General features: G+C 46.6%; 6 protein-coding genes across 6 annotated transcripts; 4 read left to right on the top strand and 2 right to left on the bottom strand.

The window, feature by feature from the left end:
• Positions 1–245: 245 nt before the first annotated feature.
• On the bottom strand, positions 246–1,864 carry MGYG_02857 (hypothetical protein; the record flags this gene model as incomplete). The annotated part of the gene is made up of 4 exons (XM_003175280.1): positions 246–1,133; positions 1,192–1,355; positions 1,418–1,769; positions 1,832–1,864. 4 exons carry the CDS (start codon positions 1,862–1,864, stop codon positions 246–248), a joined length of 1,437 nt encoding a protein of 478 aa, XP_003175328.1.
• A 616-nt stretch (positions 1,865–2,480) lies between these two features.
• MGYG_02858 (zinc ion binding protein) lies at positions 2,481–3,788 on the top strand (the record flags this gene model as incomplete). Its single annotated transcript, XM_003175281.1, has 2 exons — positions 2,481–2,764; positions 2,834–3,788. The coding sequence occupies 2 exons, from the start codon at positions 2,481–2,483 to the stop codon at positions 3,786–3,788; spliced, it is 1,239 nt and encodes a 412-aa protein (XP_003175329.1).
• A 2,502-nt stretch (positions 3,789–6,290) lies between these two features.
• On the top strand, positions 6,291–7,667 carry MGYG_02859 (tryptophan dimethylallyltransferase; the record flags this gene model as incomplete). The annotated part of the gene is made up of 2 exons (XM_003175282.1): positions 6,291–7,462; positions 7,526–7,667. The coding sequence occupies 2 exons, from the start codon at positions 6,291–6,293 to the stop codon at positions 7,665–7,667; spliced, it is 1,314 nt and encodes a 437-aa protein (XP_003175330.1).
• Positions 7,668–7,919: 252 nt separating this feature from the next.
• Positions 7,920–9,454, bottom strand: MGYG_02860 (FAD binding domain-containing protein; the record flags this gene model as incomplete). The annotated part of the gene is made up of 4 exons (XM_003175283.1): positions 7,920–8,160; positions 8,215–8,558; positions 8,626–9,218; positions 9,286–9,454. The coding sequence occupies 4 exons, from the start codon at positions 9,452–9,454 to the stop codon at positions 7,920–7,922; spliced, it is 1,347 nt and encodes a 448-aa protein (XP_003175331.1).
• Positions 9,455–9,745: 291 nt separating this feature from the next.
• On the top strand, positions 9,746–10,460 carry MGYG_02861 (hypothetical protein; the record flags this gene model as incomplete). The annotated part of the gene is made up of 2 exons (XM_003175284.1): positions 9,746–9,840; positions 9,962–10,460. The coding sequence occupies 2 exons, from the start codon at positions 9,746–9,748 to the stop codon at positions 10,458–10,460; spliced, it is 594 nt and encodes a 197-aa protein (XP_003175332.1).
• Positions 10,461–11,899: 1,439 nt separating this feature from the next.
• MGYG_02862 (gramicidin S synthetase 1) lies at positions 11,900–18,008 on the top strand (the record flags this gene model as incomplete). Its single annotated transcript, XM_003175285.1, has 3 exons — positions 11,900–12,352; positions 12,430–17,760; positions 17,859–18,008. 3 exons carry the CDS (start codon positions 11,900–11,902, stop codon positions 18,006–18,008), a joined length of 5,934 nt encoding a protein of 1,977 aa, XP_003175333.1.
• Between the last annotated feature and the right edge of the window lie 227 nt (positions 18,009–18,235).

The raw sequence follows: 18,235 nt of genomic DNA on the forward strand, positions 1-18,235 counted from the left end.
TAATGCTTTTTATCTAATGCTTTAATTTTTTTATTACGCGGGCTTGTAACATTTCTTGATATATTCAAAAATATAAGTTGCTATTACAAATTCGTAACAGTCATATATGACAAGCCAGTCTCCTTAACACATCTTCAGCTTATAGGATATCAGCCATGGCATGGAATAAGCAAATAAACAAAAAGTAGGGTGGTATATAAATAAAAATACAGTTAAGTGTTGAGTACATAGACATTACCGTTTCTTCAAACTCCGGCAACTCTCTCCCAGCCTGTCTCGCTGCTGCTCGCATTGCCTTCATCAGGTGTTGGTGGTTCAGCAGAGGCCGCGGAGGGACTGGGTCGCAGACCAAGTATCCATCCGACCATTCCACCAGGGATGATCCGAGAAATGATGCTGTATGCAATAGATCCTCGACCAACATAAACAGTACGAGGTTTTCTTTCACGCCATCCAAAAATATTCTTTTTAGATGGAGCAATCGCGTCAAATACAGCATAATGTAGCTCTCTTGCCGGGCTAGAGTTTGGTGCTATATTCCCGGATGCCCCTAGGCGATAGTCAATGCTTGAGAGATAAGGAGATCCATAAAGTGCTCTCTGGTGTGGTTTCCATGCAAGGACTTCCGTTCCTTTGTTGTTATGTCTCTGTCCACTTCGGTATTGGCGACCAAGGTCGAGGTTACCAATTTTCACCTCGATAACGTCAACAGTGCCGTTGGATTTGCCATTCGATGAAATCAGTAAATTCAGTTCCTGGCGTAAGCTCGTGGCAAAGCCTGATATTGCGCGTGTCACCGCTACTTCGGGGCTGGCAAATGGTGACGAAAGGGCAGACTGAATAGCTGGAGATATGAATACAATAGAAGCCGTGTTCGATTTAAGTGTAAGGAGAGGAAGGAGTAATTGAGTGGTAAGGATAGGGTATAAAAGGTGTGTGTTGATCGTGTCAGCCCAACTGGATGCCGGTATCGCTGCAACTGGGCCAGTAGGATAGTTGAGGGAAGGAATGAGGATAACAGCGCTTAGCTGACAGGTATGGGCCGGTATTCCGGGCGATGGGGTTTGCGCATGAGTAATCATCGATTGTATCACGTAGAGAGACGGATGTATGTCCGAAGGAGTTGCTGGGGTCTAAACAATCCGTTAGATAATGAACGACTCTGACGGGAGAGCAGAGGCAAGTACGTACGTGTGAGAGGTCAAACCATAATGACCTAATATCCTCTCGCCCTTCACTCTCGATGATCTGTTGTTCCTCTGTCGATGTTGCCGTAACGAAGACGATATAGCCTCGTTTCTCAAGGTCGCAAGCAATCGACCTTGTCATAGGCTCATGAGGTGAACCAGAAATTACTATTGATTGTAAGTTATTTCATCAAAGAGCTATAGATGTGCACCATAAATTAGACACCTACCAACTATCTCTTTTCGAGCTCCCGTGCCAGCACGTCGAGCTCTCCTCCTCCTAACATGAAATTTTCTCTGGCCATAGAGTAAGGCGCCGCTCGTTCCAACAAATGCCAAAGCTGATACAGCTAATACTCGGTGTGTTGCGACCCAGTCTTGACATCTTTCGAATGCGGATTTCGGAGGTAGTAAGGCATCCGAGAAGAACTTGGGGTTAGGAGGAGGTCGTATCGATGCAGGTATCCATGACTGCTGGGACAAAGTTTCACGAATAGAAACAGCTGCACGTTCAACTTGGTTATCTATCGAGTTCGCCAGGTCGTTGGAGTATTTGTTCACGTTGGTAGGAACCCAAGCCAGCTATACTATATCAGCATTCTTGAACAGTTCATAGCTATAATTTGCGACCAAAGCATACTCACATAGCTGAAGAAGAAATTGTCATCACTCGTCATGGCTCCTTAAGTTTGTTATTGACAGGCATATAACCACAGCTGCCTTGTCCTTTTATAATATATACATATATATAATCTTGTCACGGTATGATTGTTGATCAAGCATCGTGAGTTGAAGCTGCGAAACTTCAATGACGAAAAAACGGATTCTGCCACTGTTTTCCGCCTTCGGAACGGAATAAAGCGACAGCCGAGATGAAGATAAGATAAGGTTCTGGCTCTCTCCTTTTAAGCTTTTCGAGCCGCGTCGACTTTGATAGCAGCCTGCCCTGGAAGGAAGCAGAAGACAGTGAGAATAACGTGAAGAGAAGGCAGAAGAATACGGTCGAAGAGCCTACAGCAGCTCGTGGTTTATAAATCCAGACGGTGAAATGACAATTATTAACTCCGAGCAGGCTAACCACCTAGCTTCACAGTCGATCGCCTATTCTTAACTACCACTACAGCCTGTCCAAAAGATCTTGATACCCAGCATATACGTTACAAATTTATCAGCTTGCGAAGGAGACCATCTCGCGTTTGTGTATACTCGCATTGATTCAGCATTTTGATATCATTTCTCCGCTGAAAGCGATATTACCCCAGCAGCATCCGATTCAGCGTGCTTCAAGGCAGAATGAGGGAATTAGACCCTCTTGTTTCGGAGTATCAACATGATAAACACCGACCTCGTGAAGCAGAGGCATTATTAACCCTGCGCAAAGTTGCTTCTCTGGTTAAACCAATTATGCGACAGCGAATGTGGAGGGTTGGGACACTATGTGAATTTTACCCTTCTACCCAGAATCTACTAGGCTTGAACGTGAATCATGGACAGAAAATATGTCTTCGGTTAAGGCAGCCTTATGATGAAAGACAATTTCTTCCAATAGAACAGGTAGTTGATACTATGCTTCACGAGTAAGTTTGTTTTCGAACCCCCGGAATACCGTGAGATAAGAACGTGAAAAAAAGGCTGATGATAACTAGGTTGTGCCATATAGTTCATGGCCCACACGATCAAAAATTCCATGCTCTGTGGAATCAACTCCGGGATGAACACGAGCAACTGATAAGTAGTGGCTATACCGGTGAAGGGTTCCTATCCGCTGGTCACCGGCTCGGAGGAAGACGGATACCCATGGATGAAGCTCGTCGACTCGCACGTGCTGCAGCAGAAAAAAGGCGTGTGCTGTCTTCTGGCACCGGCAAGAAACTAGGAGGTGGCTCAGTCCTTCCGGGAACAGATATGCGAAATGTCCTTGCGGATGCAGCTGAGAGGCGAGCTACGGTTACAAAGGGCTGTGCAAGTGGAACTATAGAAGGTGACAGACTTGCAGAAGAGGCTACTCGAAATGGATTCCGGACAAAGGCTGAAATGGAAGACGCAAATGAGAGAGCTATAATGGAAGCGTACATTGATCTTATTCAGCAAGAAGAGAGGGAGCAATATGGTGACTTCTATACACCTCCTAGCTCATCGAATCCTTTGGGGCCCCGGGCTTCAACCTCATCAGGGCCAAATCCAATAGCAACTTCTTCCAAACCCCAGTTAACAGAGAGCACCACATGCTCGTCAAGCTCAGACGTAATGGACTCAGAGCCTTGGACGTGTTCTACTTGTACCTTCATTAATAGGCCTTTATACCTTACCTGTGAAGTATGCTCCGCTGAGCGTACCTCAGTCACGAATTCTCTACCTTCTTCCAGGACTGTTTCAAAGCTAGCTCAGGAGAAAAAGATTGGTAAACAACCATATTCATCTGGAAGGCATGGCGGAACAAAATCTCGCAAATCTGCCGTTCAGGCTATCATTGAACTAGAAAAGAATCAACCGCCACCACCAAAAAGGTCTCTCGGGTGGGTGTGCCATTGTTGCGGAGCTTTTATGGAATCTCAGTGGTGGACATGTTCTGCCTGTGGAACGATGAAGTTATCAGATTGAGTACAACTCTGTCACCTGCAAGCACACCATTCTATCATTCCCTTCTTGGTTCATGGAAACTCGACGAGCCTTACCTCTATTCCTCGATATTATGTTTCTATTTCGTTGGCTCTATGGACTTAAGTAGGTCACTTTGGATATAGTGGCCATAAGCCAATACGAGGACCCGAAGCGCCAAACCAAATACCCAGAACCTCTTATTTATAAGCGAACACTTTTTCTGCCTCCCAAGGACGTTAACAGGAGTTCAATATACAGTGCTCGGTGCTATCTAGGCCTAATTGGGCAGCTAGGGAGCCTGTGAAGACCTTGTCGCAATCGCTCTGTGATATAGTTAATGCTTAGGGCTTTGGTAGATGCCTGTGCTGTTCAGTCAATCCTCTGCCTTCAGGATATAAATCAGAACCCCAAGCTCTGCTTTGTATTCTAGGGTGCATGGTTAACAACCGCCGTTTATTTATGCCTGGAGAAGCTGCAGCCTAGTCGCTAACCAGTATGGCTGCACTAGGGATTCTGTTATCAACGCCTTATTCAAACCTGCGATTCCTTGTAGCTAGCATGAGAGAAGCTTTGTTATAACTCCTTGACTCGTTGATTGTTAGTAATTCAGAAAGTTGCGCTATGGTTCGAAACCTGTGATTCAAAGCACCATCCTTAGGACCCCAATACCCGTGAATTCGCAGATTTCAAGGTTAGTTACCCAGCAATAATGTTAATCTTTTGAGGTTGAAGGGCCCCACGGCAAGCATACCTGCTTTGTATATACCATGAACGTTGCTGGTAACTTAATATAGAAAAAGGTACTCCGTACTCCCTCCTGAATGGGGAAGGCTATGCTGGCTACTCATTGGAAAGATTAACTTACTATCTATCAAAATAGACCCTTTATTTGTGCTACTCTGAAATTTTTGAGATACTCACTAGTCACCCCCTATTGGTTTGAATTCCATATACAAAAATCTCATCCAACGGATTCTACCCAATAAAATCCAAAATTGGGTCCCTCAGAACCGAAGCCTAAGAGCGGAATGATATTTTTACCCCTGACATCTAGATAATTTTAGAGCCTATGACTTCGGCGGACACAAGGGGTAAGAGATAGGGGTCATCTTGAGCCCTTCAGTGGTCCTTTTGAAATTTAGATCACGTTTCTGGTGCTTATTAACTAACTACTTAGTGAAAATGGAAATATACACATCACAAAACAATCTTTGGGGAATGGAACTACAATTTTGCAGCGAGAACAGAGAACTTTCCTTAACTTTCTGAGATGAGTCTTACATCGGCGGCCTGAAGAGCGACCCATGGCCAGGGGGCTTGCTTATACCAGTTTCTTGATGCAGGAGATCCACCAAATCAGAAAGTCAGAGCCAAGGTGAGACCTATGATGAAAGCGATCTCATATAACTAGCCTAAGACAATTTAAACTACCGAGCTCGTTGGTTCTAATACCATATGGCCTACGCCAGCATAGGGTTTTATACCAATATTTGGCAGGGAGGCACAGTTCAGGCTCAGCCGTGATGGCTATCTAACTAACAGCTGGGCCAGCACCTGTACTCTTGGATCTCTCTCCAAGCTAAACACAACTTCACCCGCTCAACACTTACTGCTCAAGCCGGCTATCTAGCCGCGCCACCCTTGCCAAGAAGTATTCGAGATCAATGTACTCGCCCGAAGCATCTCCTCCTGGGTTAGATTTTTCACACCCTGGTGTGCTGACATCTCTGGTTGCGGACATATATATTTTTGGAAGAAGACAATAATATCCCTCTGCTTTGTCATTCTCCGGATGGGGTAATGGTATCAGTAATAATCTAATTTGTTGGCCAGCTGGATGTCGTCAGCAGAAGCAAGTTAATCCGTATACGAAATCGATACGGATTGCTTCTCCCCTCCTCCCGAGCAGCCCCGGGATGCTTTCAACAACCCTGATGGAGAAGCTGTACTCCGTACACCTTGTCTCGGGGACTTTTCTAATTGCAATCTTCCAAATCGGATTAGTTTTTACGTCAGATGCCTTTCTTATTTTTTTCCCTCTTTTTTCTTTTTTTTTTTCTTTTTTGATCGACGGCTTGTACAGAGTAAATAAACGGAACCTCAAATTTGGATTCCATCCGGGAAGTTTGTTAGTCAAGCTCTAACTCAAAGTTGGTTCGATTGACCCCCTGTTTACAGTTTTGGCGCTATCAAAGTTTAAGTAGTCTATGTTTACTCCATGTCATCGTGGCAACAACAGCCTGTCAGGCAGCCCAAGAGATGCAGCAGCCCACCAGGCGTTGTCCGGCCTTCGCTGCAGCGCATCTTACCGAGAAAGCTGAAAATTATTTCATCACCGACTATTGATGTATGTTAAACATGTATACATACCCATATATATACCAGGTGCCGTCTGATGCGACCTGCGGTTTAACCATTCACGCCCCAACCCCAACCACTTTCAAGTCGCTACGTTCTTCACCTTAGTGGGTTTTTTCGTCTTCCTATTCTCGAACCGCAGAGATGGCAGCTGTTACCATGGATGAAAATTCAGGCCCTGTGCCATCCCCTTACAGCGTTATCAGCAAAGTGACTCAATTCGAGAATTTTGATCAAGCATCTTGGTGGCATGATGTCGCTCCGATGGCAGAAAGGATCCTCCAACACTCAAATTATAGCAAGGAGTCGCAATATCAATACATGCTACTTTTGTCTCAGGTCCTTGTTCCTTCTCTTGGACCATATACCCCTTCTCAAAGAACCTGGAGAAGTACTATCACACGCAGCGGTGTTCCCGTTGAGTTGAGTGTCAATTATAGGAAGCAGGGACAGTCAACCGTTCGAATTAGCGTGGAACCATGCACACACCTATCCGGTTTGCCGATTGATCCTTTTAACCAAGTTCCAACGAAGGAGTTGATGGCTAAAATCGCCAAGTATGACTTTTGCAACTTTGACACTGAGTTGTGGGACTATTTCTCGAGCTGCCTAACAGTCAGCAAAAGTGAGCAGCACCACATTGCTGAGAACAACATTGATGTCAGTGTTTTTAAGACTCAAATGGCACCGGGCTTCGACTTATCAGACAATGGAGAAATATCAGTGAAAGGGTACGTGTATCCACGTGCTAAAGCGACTGCAAACGGTGTCCCTATCGAGTCCTTGGTCTTTGAGAGTCTCCAATACTTTGAGAAGAAAAATGATTGCTCGACAGCACTTGCTATGCTGAAGGAATACATCCTGGAAAAAAACCTTGGATCCAATATCGGTTTCCTAGCTTGGGATTGCGTTACACCCTCCAAATCCAGGCTTAAGATGTACCTTGGCAGTGCAGATGTGACAATGGGCATGATTAAGGATCTCTACACTATTGGTGGCCGCCTGAATGACCCCACTACTCTCAAAGGCTTTGAGTTGCTCACTCAGCTTTGGAAAGCAACAGGGCTTGCGGAAGGCGTGCGAGAACTAGTGCCATATTTCGATGACCCAATGCAGGTTCCCTCGCAAGGCCAGAAAGCTCCCGTTCTTATCAATTATGAGATAACACCTGGTAGCCCACATCCCGTCTCAAAACTCTACCTCCCAACCCATGGCGAAAATGATCTCCAGGTTGCCAAAGGACTTAGTGAATTCTTTGCTCAAATTGGATGGACGGAACTTGCCGAGACTTATGTTGACCGCTTGCAAGCTCTATAGTATGTACTAGTGCGTTGTTCCCAGAATCGTTGTACAGTCGACTAACTTATTATGTTGAACAGCCCCAACCTTGACCTCAGCCGAACTTCGTGCCTAATTTCCTGGCTTTCGTTTGCCTACACGGAAAAGAACGGTGTATATCTTACCGTATATTATCACAGTTCTTCCGAGTACATGTGGAAGCTGGAGGATGAACAGAAATAAGCCGGCCCAAATACTGTTAATAGCTATATGATCTGAGAGCATTATTTTATGAAAGAATTTATGTGGTTTAATTTCCTCGACATCTCTGTCGAAGTCTAAAGCTGAATCTAGAGGGGCTTATTGCAACGTCGACAGAAAATTATATTCTTGATCATTTGGGTGTTACCTGTAGTATTTTTCTAAGATATAAGATACCGGTGTACTGGTGTACTCTATAGCTACTCTCAAGTGAGTTGAAGGTAATTTGTCCAACTAATTTGGCAAGTAGGTTGACGTGGTATTGAGAGGCTTGTACTCAGTCCCAGCCACAATAGATTCGGCCACCTTGTCGTACTCCTCATAGGTATACTTTTGACAATCGTGGTTCAGAACCCACACAGGGTTTGGGATCGATAGAATCTTGGAGCTCTTCTCTTCATCGCTCCAGTCAGCACTAACAAGTATTTCAAGCGTGTTTAGACCCAGTTTATGGATCTCCAAAGTTCTCTCTCCTCTATGCATCCGTTAGTAGTGTATATAATAATGAGTCGTGAGTAATGAGATATACCTGATTCTTTTGAATACTTGAAGAGCCCGAGGCACATTTCCCTTCCCAGCGAGCTCCAAAGCAATTGCAACGACTGCTGCGTCTTCGATGGCCTGGCAGGCGCCTTGGCCAGATGTCGGCAGATACGGATGAGTAGCATCGCCAATCAGAATCATTCGTCCATGCTTCGAGACATTATCCTCAATTGGATCGCACGTTAAAAGGGGATAATCAATAAGGTTATCAGGAGGCGTTCTTCGTATTACAGCTTCAAGCCTGGGCTTAGCCGGCCAATCTTTTATGCGTTCAAGCACATCATCAGCTGTTGCTGGGTAGTAGAAGCGCTCAGTAGGGCCTCGAGGATCCTAAAGCATTTGGGGGCGCGAAATTAGATGTGGACAAATAAAATAAATAGGAGAGCCAGATTATTACCGAGTGAACGCATGACCAGGTTATGGCTTTGTAGTTCTGCGATGTGCCCATGATCATTACAATGTCCTTTGCCAAATAGATATGGGCGTCGTCGTTGCCCTCACTTCCAGGCTTGGATAGCCATTCGGCTTCTGGGCAGTCCTTTAGAGCAGAAGATTCAAACCAAGCTCGATAAATGGCTCTCCCAGAGGCCCGAACAAGAGGGGTCTGTCCTGTGATGGGTGCCCTCGCTTTACTGTGCACTCCATCAGCGGCAATGACGCAGTCAGCTTCAATTCGTTCCCCATCCACAATCACGCCAGCAGCGGTATCTGTCTCCCAATACTCCGCGATGGATACTCCCATGCGTACATCTATTCCGAGGCTCTTTACATGATCAAACAGAGTCATTGCCAGGTCGCCCCTGTGCAAGAGATATCCTTCACCTTTGCCATAGCCAGATATGGAAGCCTTCGTCTTTAGCGTGCCGGTTTCGTCATAGATGGAGGTAGGGTTCATAACGGAGGTGAATGACTCCAGAGTCTTGTGGACGCTGCCGCCGCCCCATTTTGAGATGACACGAGCGGCATTGCATGCAATACCGATTCCGTCCCCTAAAATTACTCATGTTAGCGAGATAACCTTGCTCGTTATTGTGTAAAGTGTGACCACATAGCTGACCTAAAGGTTTCATTTCCTTCACCCTCTCGAACGCAATGACAGTGTGACCCTTGCGGTGGCATTCTACTGCAGCTGTAAGCCCGGCCACACCAAGGCCAACCACAATGACTTTGATCCCGGAGGAATTGGGCAGAGCCACCCCATCAGGGCCGACTCCAGCAGCTGCCATCGCCGTTTCGACTGAGAATAACTAAATTTTAGGAGGAGTATACGGCGTTTCTCGGATCTTGACGTCGAATGCGTTCGTATAAAATCCAACTTTTAATGTATGTCTCGAGTACGAAGTACATCGGATGATGAGAATTTATTTATAGATCACCAATGCACTGCATATGCTGTTGAAATATGAACAGCATATTGGAATTGAGCCTGATCTTCGGAATAAAGCTTACTCCCTGAGTTTAACTGTAACTACTGTACGGAGTACTGTACTCCTGAAGGCCGATCACCTTTATTTGAAATGGCGGGTTCGACGATTATTATATTTTTCGTCTCATCAACCCACTGTCACCCACTTCTTATACGGAGTAGACGGGGTAACAATTTGGCATTGATGTTCGACTATTGAAGCAAGCGGATTTCCACAGCAGTACTCCGTACCCATGACAACGATGACGGAAACCAAAATAAAAGATCTCCACTCACTAACTAATTAGTTAACTAGCTAACTTTGTAGGTGTGAAGTTATGCAGGATTATGGAGTGCGGGGCGAGAAATCTCAGCTTGATGATGAAAACGCATCGGGCGTCTTCTCTGTCAATCCTAATTTGGCAGCATCTGGCAGCATCTCAAAATTTGGGCATCGCACGCCACAAGCTGACATTTCCACCACGATGTTATCCTGCATACAGAAGAAAAAAACCCCTTTCCCATCCTTGTCAGCTCACACGTTTGACTCGTGGTGGAGCGCAAGCCCTTCTGTTGGCTCACTGCATCAGCCTACCCGATGCATGTTGGAAAGCAATTTCAGATCCTTCTCGTTTTTGGGAACGCCGGAAGTTTTCCGTCCACTGTTGTTCGCTGACAAAAGGAAAAGGCATCTGCAACTGCCGCATGGGTATTCTTCCGTGGAGATCAGAAATGCAAACACGGCAAGGCTGCAGAATTCGCCATATTGTATCGTCAGCGAAGCCGTGTTGAGTAACCAAGTATTTTCTGTACTCCACAGATTGTGATTTAATTTTTTGGTTTCTTTTTTCCTTCTTTTCTCTCTCTTTTTTTTTAGCTGAAAAGTTACCCGTAGATCTGCCTCCCGTGGTTGTCTGTCTGTTGCTTAATTGCTATTTGTTTCCAGTGCAGGGTAGTTCTTGCTGCATGTGTACTCTGGGCCCGTACATAATTGCAATCTCACCTGGACCGGTCAAGCCCAGGCTCGGACTATTTTACTATTGCGGTACGCATCGGACTCAGGAACTCGCCGGAAGATAGGGGTTAAATTGCTGAAAGTGCAGCCAGGGATGCCTCGGCCACCGCATCGTAGACTCCGTACTGTAGTTATGCATCCCAGCCACCCTGGACTGGGAAGGCTCAGATATCCGATGGTTGGCCTTCCTGGGAATTTAAGACAGAGAACAAGAAGCTGTGCGCTTGACCATTCTGGCCGTCGATGCGAAGATCGCTCGGTGGCTTTTTACCTTAAAAATCACCCGTGAGTTCACTAGTTAGGCTGTCACTAGTCAGAGCAAAAAGCAAAAAGAAGCGGAAAGGGAAAAAAAGAAATATGTAACGAGGGATCAGATCGTCCATATGCATCACATCATAACAACTGATTCAGCCCAGATTTGACAGCTCGGGGACTTCAGGCCATCGCACCCTGTTCGGGAGATTGATGCCGCAAAGTCAGGGGGCCCCCTGTTTCCGGCGGGATTTACTCTGTTAATGTGATTGTTCTTCGTGCATTCTAAACTCTTGCCAGAAATTGTGATTTTGCTAGAGTGCCACTACAAAACGTATTTGCTTCTCCCACAGGATGAAGCTCTACGCTTGGTTAGGCCGTAACGGCGTGGCTGCTGTCAGAGCGTAGCTACAGGAACTCCCTCCAAATTAGGGAACTTTAATTTGGACAGAGTATACTCTGTTCAGCGTTGTCTACTTACCGCTTAGACCACGAAGCAAAGCTAGTGACATGTAAGGCACTTGAGTGGATTCAACACGGATGAAGTTGAAAAAAAGTCACTGACTAGGAGGCAGGCTAGTTGGGATTCCAATGTACCGAATACCGTGGTGTATACAATGGGCCTAGACTGGCGGAGTTTAGAGCTCCAAACCTCTGTAGGTCGTAAGCATGGTAAGGGCCGTAAGCACCATCCTGTGGCGAGAAAAGCGGTCAATTACAGGTCCGTAATGCCCCAAAAAACACACACCCCTTCTCGGAATTTCTGCAAGTTCCCCGAAGTGGAATATTTGAACTGTAGAGGTAAAGATAGGCTGAGTATCAGCCAAGCCCGTGGCGGATGTGGATAGGGCGAGAGAAAAGGCGGAAACATAAGATAACAGGGAAGGAATACTCCATATGACTGAAGATTTATCTTCTCACGAATGTTCGTCAGTCATTTAGTCAGTTTAAGCCGAGATAGAAGGGAAGTCCTCGCTGCTATGAGGGCGTTGTCTCCAAATGGCTATCTTCAATGCAACCGCGCGCCAGACAGCGAACAAAGGGGAGAATAGACCATCGAAAGGGACAATAATCTGTATATTTCCTAAGCTGAACCATCGGCCCCTGAAGCTCGAGCAGGGAGAAATTGGCTTTCTCGAATTAAAGCCATTGGGCATTCACAGAAGCAACTCCTGTCCAAGGTCAATTCTCACGGTAGCTTGGTCGATTCTACTCACCAGGTATACAGATACCAATCCAGTTGTGTTTGCTACTGTCACCAAATTTCAGGACAAGGATAGACTTGATACCGGCCATTGTTTGGAGCAATGGGTTGGCTCCATCGACGAGCAGAAGACAGGATTGCTTGCGGTTTCTTTGAGTCGAATCGAGGACTCGGGGTATAGTGCCAGCTTCAACACCTGTCTGCTCTTTGGGCCTTGTCAACCATCACAGGGCTATGACGGCCTGCAGGTGAGTTTTGGATCTTCAGCGTCCTCTTCTCCATTTTCACTGTGTAGGGCGTCGGCTAAACAACTTAAAAACCAAAGGGGTCAGAGATTATAGCTATTCTGGATGAAAGCACAGCGACTCCACGCATCGCGCTCCAGTACTCTCGATATACCGTGGACGATGTCCAGGCTCAAAACCTGGCGAGCGAGTTGGAACGAATTTTGATGTCGCTTATTGAAGAGCCGCAATGCACGTTAGCCGACCATAACTCAATTATTAGTAACCACCACCTGCAGCAAATTATCTCGTGGAACAGCCAAGCACCATCGGAACCTCTGGATACGAACATCCCGACACTCATCCGCCAGCAGTGTTTGATGCGCCCGAACTCCCAGGCAGTGTGCTCCTGGGACGGTAATTTAACGTATCGAGAGCTGGACAGGCTCTCGTCCATCGTGCAGGCCAAACTGTTGGATCGTGGAATTGGACCAGGCACAATCGTTCCCTTGCAGTTTGAAAAGAGCAAATGGACTCCTGTTGCGATCTTTGGCGCACTCAAGGCTGGAGCAGCGTTTGTCTTGCTGGACCCGTCCTATCCTCGCAGCCGGACAGAAGCAATTTGCAGGGATATCGAGGCCACAGTCATCCTATGCTCTTCTGAGCACCGCACCACCAGCTCCAGTTTCGTCAGCTCTGTTATTGTCGTGGATAGCACCATCGAAGATGGCGAAAAGGTACACGCACCTCGCCAGACGCCAGTCAGGCCTGATGATGTTGCCTACATTGCATACACCTCAGGTTCGACGGGAGTCCCTAAGGGAATAATGATAGAGCATGCTTCATTTTGTTTAAACTCGATATCCAGCAGCAACGCGCATAACCTCGACCATTCATCGCGAGTTCTGCAGTTCGCATCATATGCGTTCGATGTGAGCATCCACGAGAATCTAACTCCATTGATTTTGGGTGGATGTGTCTGTATACCCTCAGAATCGCAACGAGTCAATCAACTTAAGGATGCTATAGTTGAGCTGGCCGTTAACTGGATGGAACTGACACCCTCTGTGGCCCGCCTTCTGCGACCAGAAGATATTCCATCTGTGAAAACGTTGGTCCTCGGAGGAGAGGCTATGCTTCCGGCAGACATCTCCATGTGGAGCAATAACCTACGTTTGATATGTGCCTACGGTCCTGCAGAGTGTACTGTGGTGTCTACAGTCCTGTCAGAAGACTGTCAGCCTGGAAACATTGGTCGTTCATATGCGGGAACATGCTGGATTGTGGACAAAGATAACCATCATCAACTTGTACCAATCGGTGTTACCGGCGAACTAGTCATCGGAGGCTTCATTGTCGGCCGGGGATACTTGAATCGGCCGCAACAGACAGCTTCCGCCTTCATCCAGAACGCAGACTGGATGCCGAAAGTGTTACCAACCAATGGAAATATGAGGCTCTACAAGACTGGAGACCTAGCCCGATATAACTCAGATGGAACTATAATGTGCCAAGGCCGAAAGGACACACAGGTGAAGCTTCATGGACAGAGAATTGAACTCGGCGATGTGGAACATCATACACAGAAATGGTTCCCAGACTCCGTTGTGGCTGCAGAGGTGGTTGTTCCAGCTAACCAGAAAGAGAAATCCCCGTCGCTAGTATTGTTTGTTGCGGAAGAACAGACAGTAGACATCGAAGAACATCTGGGTGATTCTTCAAGCTCTCTCATTCAGCCGTTGAATGAGGGCTTTCGAAAAACTGCTCAGGGTATGAAAGACAAGCTACGAGACGAACTTCCAAGATACATGATCCCCTCAGCCGTAATTCCCCTTGTCAAAATGCCTCTTTCACGAACAGGGAAGATTGATAGGAAGATGTTGAGGAATGCGGTCGCAAGCCTCCCAGAGTCAGAGTTTCTACTATATCGGTCCGCCCTTCAAAAACCTTCCATTACGGATAACTTGGACTTGGGTAGCCTGAAAGCAGCCCCTACCACTGATTCTGAACGTCTTCTACAAAAGCTATACGCGAAAGTGCTTGGGTTGTCCGAAAATGAGGTTGGAAGGGAAGATGGTTTCTTCGAACTCGGCGGAGACTCGATTCGTGCTATTACACTTGTTGGTATGGCCAGAGAGAAATACAACCTACAAATTAGTGTTACCTCCTTATTTGCCACTCCCACGATTCATGAAATGGCACAAACCATAGAGGCCGTTGCTCCGGAATCAATGCAAAGTTGGACCCCCTTTTCCATGCTGGAGGCATCAGAGTTGCAAGCAGCTACTGAACAGGCGGTCGAACAATGTCAGGTCAGTCAAGACGAAATTGAAGACATATATGGCTGTACACCCTTGCAGGAAGGGCTCATGGCTTGGAGTGCAAGGAATCCCGGCTCCTTCCAAGCACGATTTATTTTCCGCCTTCCTAAGGCTATCGATACCCAAAAATTCTATCAGTCCTGGTGTCATGCCTTCAATGAAACTCCTATATTGCGCACTCGCATCGTCCAGACAGGTACTTCTCTCCAAGCTTTGCAAGTAATTGTTAAGGACAAATTGAGATGGTTTGCTTCCGATGTGGGACATGAGGTAGCTGCGGACCCGATGTCTTATGGAACGCCTCTTGTCAGATGTATCATGAACAACGGTTGTCATGAGGAGAATGAAGGCCCGGTCTTCATTTTAGAAATGCACCATGCCCTCTTTGATAGATGGAGTTATGAGCAAATTCTACAAATCGTTGAAGCGGCCTACGAGAGTAGGACTGTCGAACTACGCCCATTTGCTCCATTTGTACACCACCTATCGGCCGTAAATCCCGAACATACCAAAACATTTTGGAAGAATGAATTCCAAACCTTACAAGCTCCAGTATTCCCTCTCCGTATGCCTGAGGGATATGTACCCAAAGAAATAACTGTGGCCAGTAGGGACATTCCACTTGGAATTTCGATTGCAAAGGGGGGTTTTACAGCATCAAGTCTGATTCGCTTATCTTGGGCAATGTTAATAGCGCAGGATACCCAGTCAAATGACGTTGTTTATGGAAACACAGTAACAGGTAGAAATGCACCTGTCTCTGGAATTGAAAAAATCGTTGGTCCAACGATTGCAACTTTCCCGGTCCGCACTGTACTTGACCGGAATGATAGTATCACCAGGGCTCTGGGGAAAATCCAAAACCATGCGGCGGCCTTAATACCGTTTGAACAGACCGCGATGCAGACAATTCGAACTTGCAGCCCTGAAGCGTCGACCGCTTGCGATTTCCAGAGTTTGCTCGTGATCCAGCCCTCTGCGCAGAATAGCCAAAACTCTTCAAGCTGGCTTCTAAAGCTTGGAGAGTCGCTCGAGGACGAGACGAAGTTCAGCACTTATGTTCTGACTGTGATATGCGAACTTGGCATCGAGTCTGTGTCAGTAAGAGCCATATTTGACTCTGCTGTTTTATCATCGGACAAAGTGAACACTATGCTAGGACAATTAGAATACCTCTTAAACCGACTAGCAAATACCCTGGGTGATCAAACCGTGGGCGGGATAATGGATACTTGCAAACTTGGCCGTTCAGTTCATGATGAATGCAAAGTGGAACAACTCAATTCCCAGAAAACCCGACTGGCAACTATTGAAGCAGCTGCCCGAAACCTCCTTGGGAACAGGCACGTGTATGCTGAGATGATAACCCCAAAGCTGATGTCAACACCCAGGTTGGCCCTTCTTGTGCCGTGTAATGGCCAGAACCCTGAGAGGGGGGACGTTGCTCTTCCCAATAACTGTTTTCTTTTGGCTTCCCCAAATCCCGATTCAAAGAAGACATTAATACTTTTAAAACGTCAGCTTCACACGATAGTCCCGTTTGTTACAGCACCTCCTATGTGCATTCCACTTGGCTGCTTATGGGATAATGGCATTCGTGAGCAAGACCGTCAGGATTTGAGAGAAGCTCTAACACAGCTGACTTCCAACGAAATTGAGGCTTGGATGTGGAAATCTGGCCGTCAGCAACCGCAATCTGAAGCTGAAAAGAAGCTTGTGTCAATTATCTCTAAGGTCTTGCATTTGAACCCGGAAGAAATCGGGGTCGACGAGGATTTTTTTACCCTGGGAGGTGATTCCATTTCAGCCATGCAAGTAGTGTCACAATGTCAACGTGACAACCTCTCGATCACCGCAGTTGACATTTTCGAAGGAAGGACGGTCAGTCTCATAACGGAGAGATCAAAGCAGGCTGCCAATACCCCAGCATCAATGAGCCCAGCGAGTTACAGGCGGACGGAACGTTTTGAGTGGGAGGTGGAAAATCTGTTAGGGTCTTCAACAGCAACAAATATCGAGGAAGTATACCCATGCACACCGCACCACGAAGGGTTAGTTATTCCTCAGCTGGGGAATGACGCCTACGTCTCTCACACGATATGGAAAGTTGAGTGGATAGGGCCATCAAAACGGATCGATCCAGTCCAGCTTCAAAAGGCATGGCATCAGCTCACACAGCGCCATGCCGTTTTGAGGACGATATTAGTTGAGGCTGCCCTTGATGACGCTGAAGGCGGCACCTTGACGCATGTTGTACTCGATTCCTACCCCCGCGAAGTGGAAATACTTTCCAGTACAGATGGTGAAGCCATGCGCCTACTACATCAACCAAGGTTAAATTCCTCCAAGAATGATGGCCCCGTTCTTCCGCACAGCTTTACTATTTGCCAAACCAATACCGGGCAAGTCTACTGTAAGATGGAAGGCAAGCATGCCATTATCGATGCTGTCTCCGTGCTATTACTTCTCAAAGATCTTGCGATAGCATATGAGGGGAAGCTTCCATCCAGGCCCGGGCCAGAATATAGCTCTTGGGTCTCATATGCCCTTTCTCTGCCCGACTGCATGGACTTCTGGCTTAAATACCTTGCTGGTGCAAAGCCGTGCCACTTTCCGCGGCTACCGAGAGAAATTCAGCCTGTTCCGGGATGCCTTAATTCGGTCGAAGTGAGCCTGGGACACCCTAGCCCGCCGAGAAAGCTCTGTGCTCTGAACAGTCTAACGATCACGAACCTGCTCCAGGTTGCCTGGGGTGTTGTACTTCGACATCACACAGGCTCTGACGATGTGTGCTTTGGTACCTTGGTAACAGGCAGGGAGGCACCATTGCAGGGAGTACATGACATTGTTGGTTCTTTATTCAACGTCCTTGCATGCCGGCTCACACTAAGTAAGAATATGTCCTTACGAGAGTGTCTGCAAGAGAATCAAGTGGCAATGGCAAGCCGTTTGTCGAACCAGTACTGCTCGCTGCTTGATGTGATGCGACGTATAGATAGCAGCAGACCACTGTTTAACACGTGTCTGTCTGTAGAACAGCCGCTATCAAATAATAGCCAGAAGGAACCAGGCATCCACTTTGAAGCACTCGAGACCCGTGAAGCTACGGAGGTATGATTGAACTCCCTGCCCTTCTTTTTTACACCCTGTCAATATGACGAATTTATCTTCCGTTGGTAGTTGCACATAGCTGACATAAAACACTTTAGTATGACATTGTCACTGTGGTCACTGTTGGTGAAGCAGAGATGACAGCAAATATAACCTACTGGTCATCTGCTCTGACTAGGGAACAGGCCATCGCAGTTGGAAGAGAGTTCCGGCTTGCCATTTCGACCATTACTGAGAATATTCGGTAGTGGTATTACTAGTTATAGACTTCTTTGAACATTCTGAGCAAGATCTCAACGACATATTGGTTAGTTAGTTACATAGTTAGAGGGGGGAGGATGTCTGTTCTGCCTTTCTTTTCCCTTTCACCTCTTTTCTTTTTCCTTTACGGGTATATATTTGTCAGTTATATGATTAATTAATATGGAAACATGACGCCGGCGTGCTTGATTCTTTGGTTTGCAGCTTCAAATGC

This window comes from Nannizzia gypsea, genomic scaffold (genome assembly GCF_000150975.2).
Source record: "Nannizzia gypsea CBS 118893 supercont1.2 genomic scaffold, whole genome shotgun sequence".
NCBI lineage: Eukaryota > Fungi > Ascomycota > Eurotiomycetes > Onygenales > Arthrodermataceae > Nannizzia > Nannizzia gypsea.